General features: G+C 34.4%; 1 protein-coding gene across 1 annotated transcript; it reads right to left on the reverse strand.

Annotated features, from left to right (window-relative positions):
• Positions 1-235: 235 nt before the first annotated feature.
• LOC131653104 (protein REVEILLE 6) lies at positions 236-5283 on the reverse strand. Its single transcript, XM_058923152.1, has 8 exons — positions 4926-5283; positions 3463-3520; positions 2295-2418; positions 2046-2213; positions 1785-1889; positions 949-1058; positions 758-817; positions 236-586 (listed from the first exon to the last, which is right to left on the reverse strand). Exons 1-8 carry the CDS (start codon positions 5135-5137, stop codon positions 485-487), a joined length of 939 nt encoding a protein of 312 aa, XP_058779135.1. The 5' UTR covers positions 5138-5283; the 3' UTR covers positions 236-484.
• Between the last annotated feature and the right edge of the window lie 377 nt (positions 5284-5660).

The following is a 5660-nucleotide window of genomic DNA, read 5'->3' on the forward strand; positions in this document are numbered from 1 at the left end:
TAATTTGACAACCAATGACAATTTTATTATGTCTTTTCTCACAATCAAGTTAGTAATACACTTATAAAAGTGGGATTATGTTAAATGTTGATACAAATTAGTTTTACTAATAGTACATGTTTATCTATATATTTGGGAAAATAATTTACTTGTGTCTAATTCCATCTGGTATGAAACTTGGTCAATAAGTTTAATAATTTTTTGTTGTGTTGCATGGACTTTCTAAAAACAGGGGAAAACTATACATTTCTACATTTTTATTGTCTTTTATTATAAGGTTGTTTGATATATACACATACAGCAAAATGAATGAAGAGAATCAAGGCTTTTTCTTAGCTGCAACAGCAATTACAAACTAGTACAAGATCTTGTGACTGGAACCTCTCAGCTTTTGTGTTGACTTTCCAATGGATCTTAGCTAATGCAAAACTATGAAATCCAATTGCTGAAAAATGAACCATTCTTTGAATCCAAACCCTTCTAATTAAGTAGTAGCACTCTTCAACGGCTCGTCGTGCATAGGTCTATCTGGATTGAGATAGTTATTTGTCTCATGATCAACTTCATAGGATGAAAGCAGCTTTTTCTGCATAAAATATACAGCATAAAAACACATAAAATAATGATAATGTTATACCATAATAAACTCTTGGAGTGGTTCTATAATGGCCTAGTAGAGGCGTGTAGTACTCATCAAAAGTTCAAAACATATCTGATTTTTTTAAGCAATCTAAAGATCAGTTGCATGAATACTTACATGATCCTCAAAATCCGGGCTAGTTAAATTGATAGACAGGTTTCTCATCAACAGAAGCACCTATATAGAGGGCAATAAAGCTTCAATGTTATTTCCAAACACCGCCCATAATTGTGGGAAACATTTTAAAAATTCATTTGTTAAAAACTAAGTACAATAGAATCCAATCAAGCTGAACAGAATGACAATACCGTCTCAACATCTATACGGTCCATCTGTTTAAGTTTCTGTAAATGCTCAGTTGCTTCTGGGTCAAATACACTGCCAATGAAGTTGTATACTTGGGAAAAATCTGGAAGAACTGCATTAGAATTAAAATAAAAAACCATTAAAATGCCAATTAATATACTCAGAATTGAACATCTGAAGCATGGACAAATGTGTGTGGAATTATAGGGACTTTAAACACTTCCTCACACTCAAGACTAGACATTTAGAGGGTGGAAAAATGTCAATGGAATAACAAAGATCTCGGCATTATAAGAGTTCTTCGATAAGCCTTGATACCATCTCAACATTTGGAGAGATTGCCTAACTCAACCTATGTAACTGGCTTGTAAATGCCTTGGCTCTATAGAGTATAAACTCTTTTTAGGCCATACTTTTAGCTAAGTACATGTGGCTCAATAGGGGATCTAGGATATATTTTAATATCATCTAAAGTTTTTGCTTTAACTCGACCTTACAAAATTGGCTAAGTAGGTGAAGATTGTCCAATCTTATAAGATTTCCTAAACCATATCTCTAGTCGATGTGGAACTCTCAACACACCTCCCACACTCAAGAATGAACATCAGACACGAATAATGTGGGTAGGAGTAACAGTGATCTTAATACTTCTCAAATAAGTTATTTAAATTAGGTTAGTATAGACCCTATATACCATAGTTATTGGATATGAAATTGATGCATATAGAAGGAAGAAAAAACTATCTATAGCAACACCACATAACCTTGTTATGCATACATGAAACCACAAGCTCGAAAGTCAATATGAAATTCTAAAGGGAAATCATTTAAGTCTTGCCTCTCAATGGAAGGATTTTATTCACTAGACTATTTGATTCACCAACCACTGGCCGCACTTTAGGAGTACTTTCACTGCTGCTGCAAGAATTATTCACTTTTGGAGCTGCAATAGGCACAACATTGCAAACACAAGAAAGTAGTCAGTATTTTTTTGGGAGTTACAAGCATGTACTATTTTCAATAAACTATATCGATTATTTTCATGGCCAAAAATTTCAGAAGCAAAATCTAAGCTCCAAAAATCTGTAGCATTAAATACCATTAAGTAAATTGGTGTTTTGCTGCGTGTGGTTTGACCAGGAAGACACCACATTGTTCATAATAGGAGTTTCAGCCATTGGTATGGATTCAAGCTTCACTGTATATCCAGGTTCAAGCAAAGCCGGTGAAGACTGAAAAGATCCCGGTACTTGTGAAAGTATAGGAGCTGTCAAATATAAAATACAAATCATTAGAAAGAACTGCACTTATAATGTCTCAGAATAAAAATATGGTAAAAGATTATGACCACTTTTGGGAGCTTTTTGTGGATATGGATGGGCAGCTTTTCTTTTAGGCCTAGGTGGAGGAAGATGTTCATTTGCTCCACTCTTCTGAACCTTTAGAAAGTATTTCTGCGCATGGCTACGTATCTATAAAGTATGCAGAGAGCATTCTTTTAGTCCTTCTTAACTTGAGGTATGCATACCACATTGAAACACAAAAAATAAAATAATACAAGCCTCAAACACATTTATATCTTTCAACTCAGCTCAACTGTGGTTTGTTCCGTGAGTGGGTACTAAACAGCTTAAACAGCTTAGTTTAAGGATAGTAGTTCCAACATTACCTCCACCACTACCAGAATCTCCTGACTTCTGGATTGTCAACCGTCCGAAGGAGGTTTTGACTGAACTGAGAACTGTAGCATTAAGTTTCATGCAGTGGGACTAACAGAATTTTAAGTTTTTCACAAACTACAGCCTATTCACCGTGAAGACAAGGTGAAACTCTAGGGAGGGATAAATCATCCCTAATGAGTGAGTTATAAAAGAAAAGACTGAGGGAGTTAAAAAAGTATAGACCCTCAATGTTCTACAATTTTATAGTATAATAATCAAAGGGTAATCTTACCCCTTTTGTTTTAAAAAAGAACTGTTTGTAACAGCATGGAACACACATCATACCTAAATGAATTTTAAATTAAAGCACCTAACCTAAACAACATTATCATTCGTATAAAAAAACAGAATAAAAGATTATTTTTTAATTAACCAGAGGACAACAAAACCATTCCTACTAGCGCAGTGGGGATGATATGTCCAGAAGGGTGATAGGGGGAATCAGTGAGAATATGGTCTAATAACATAATGTGTAGGGAAGGAAAAGATACGCCATAACCAATTGACCGCATTACAAGAACATGGATTTCTCCCACCATTTTTTCCCCACATGGAACATGGTATATCATCTGAACTGATATTTATCAGCAAATGGAAAACCCCTTTTTCTTCCCATGGCTTTTTTCAGTTCCCTCCCACAACACTGACACTAAATTTTTTTAACAAAAAACAAAGACGAGCGAATACATACAAGTTGCAAACTAAAACAAAATGTCTAGACTAAACGTAGGTAATATTAAAGATAAAGATGTAATTTAATTCTGGCGAAGAAATTTTCTTCCCATTTGAAATTACCTGTATAACAGTCTTTGATCCAATAAATGCTTCAATCTTTTTCCAGTCACGGTCAAACCTAGATACAAAAATAAAGAAGCAAAAAATTTGAGGATGATACAAAATGGCGACACCAAGAACAAGAAAGGAGAGACACAACGACATTTAGCTTTAATTTGAAATACTACATTTTATTTATCAAGATGAATCAGTTTTTGACCTTTCAATGAAGTTCTCTACCAAAAGAATGCAATGATTTACAGCACTCTCAAGCTATCATCATTATTAAGTAAATCAATTATAATTTGATGAGTATATATGGTTAGAAAAAAATTCATATATGTTCAAGGGTCTCAAAAGTGTTGTATTTATGGTTCACTTTGGTGCCCTCATATGTTTCAATTAAGTGACACAGCTTTGCATTTTATAGCCACTTTGGCTTGTTTCCACTTTTTACTTTTCCGGAAGGATTCTTAATTCCTGTAGGTAGAACTAGGTGAAATTACACCTGATCTCCCACATTCATTTATTATCTTAAGGAAAACAAGTTTTTCGTTCTAACAAAAAACAGAAATATTAGAATGAAAATAATAAATAATTCAAGCAGCTAACTCCAATTAGTTAGGGTGCCAACGAGACTGGGTAAAGTACGACTGGTCAGTAGGGAAACAAACCATCTTCACCTAGTTAAATCCACAACCATAATTCAATATAAATATCCCACGGATTCCATTTAAGTGGAGCATAATTTACAGGTTACTAAAACTTACTGCTCATTTGGTTCATGTCCATGTCTCTAAAAGCACATCGGTTGTGTGAGTTTTGTGATTTGTTTTACGGGTATTGTGAAACCTATATGTAACTGCTTCTACAAAGTCACATCCGAGTCCAAAGTCCAAACTTACCATCAAAACACATTTAGTTTTAACTGCAATTCTAGTTCTAGTATAAGCTAATGAGCATTGCCCAACCCTTACACCTCTAGTTGTTTGACTCATCTCTATCTGGTCTACTCTCCTTACAACTTAATATGCATATCTTCTCTCTACATATTCAACTCGCCTAAGCCTATTTTCCACCATCTTTTCTATTATAGGTGCTATCCCAACACTCTCTTTTTCCATAATCTTTTCTACTATACTTTTCCCTTTTTTTTAGGAAAAACTATGAAATGAAAACATAAAATCAAGCATGTCTTTAACACACTATTGTTTCACTCTATTAGCTCAAAATTATAAAAATAAAACTTCCCCCACCCATTTGTCATTTCCACTCAAACATCTTCAAATTCATTAAAAAAAAATCCCCAATTACAAAAACCCTAAATTTCACACCTTTGCACACAATTCAGCACATAAAACTCACAAAACCGTTACTAAACACTCATAACCACACACTCATATACCACTAACCGTTACTCAACAACTAATTTCCATATTCAAAAAAATGTAATAAAGCGTAAAAAAAGAAAAAGTGAACATTACAGTTGAAGAGCTTCAAGAAACTTGTCATGTTCAGGTTCGGTCCAATTCTCCCTAGACTTGGTTATAGTATACGGCTTACGGATCTTCTTGGAAGCATCGTCCGACGAGTTAGAGGCGGCGGAGACGGAGGCGAAGGGGCCGAAACCGGGTAGAGGCATTCCAGTCGGATCCAAGCAAAAACCTTCGGGTGGGTTCGGGTTATTGGATACCATTGGAAGATTTTAGAGAGAGAAAGTGGAATAGAATTACGGGTTTTTGGGAGCGACACGCAGGATGAGAGAGAAAGAGACAGAGATATTTGTTGGGTTTGGTGTGTTTGATGGAATGCGATGTCGGGTTAGCGGGAGATTAAACCAATGGTTGAATGCCACGATGATATTTGCAAGAGATGGTTCGGTGTGTGCCACAATGGTGTTCTTCGTTTGGGTTTAGAGGTAAAAAATTCATTAAATATTAAATAATTAAAATAAATTAAAAATTCTCATACTTCATATATCTACCTAAAGGTGTCTTAAGGGGGCAATAAATTTAGGCCCTAGCCCCTATAATAAAAGGGTCTAAAATAATTTTAAAAAAGTAAGCCCTCAAATACATAGGACCCAATATTAGAAGGCCCCAAAATTTGAAAAAGGACTATAAGGCCCCGAATAAAATAAAAAATTTAATTTTAAAAAATAGAATAAAATCAAAAAATCAAAAAATTAAATAACTTTTAATAAATTTTTTTAAAAATAT

This window comes from Vicia villosa, linkage group LG2 (assembly GCF_029867415.1).
Source record: "Vicia villosa cultivar HV-30 ecotype Madison, WI linkage group LG2, Vvil1.0, whole genome shotgun sequence".
In the NCBI taxonomy this organism is placed as follows: domain Eukaryota; kingdom Viridiplantae; phylum Streptophyta; class Magnoliopsida; order Fabales; family Fabaceae; genus Vicia; species Vicia villosa.

Coding starts and splice junctions, on each gene's coding strand:
- LOC131653104 (XM_058923152.1), bottom strand. CDS start 5,137: ATGGTATCCAATAACCCGAACCCACCCGAAGGTTTTTGCTTGGATCCG. Junction 2,419..3,462: donor GATCAAAGACTGTTATACAG/GTAATTTCAAAT, acceptor CATACTTTATAG/ATACGTAGCCATGCGCAGAA. Junction 1,890..2,045: donor AAACACCAATTTACTTAATG/GTATTTAATGCT, acceptor TGCCTATTGCAG/CTCCAAAAGTGAATAATTCT.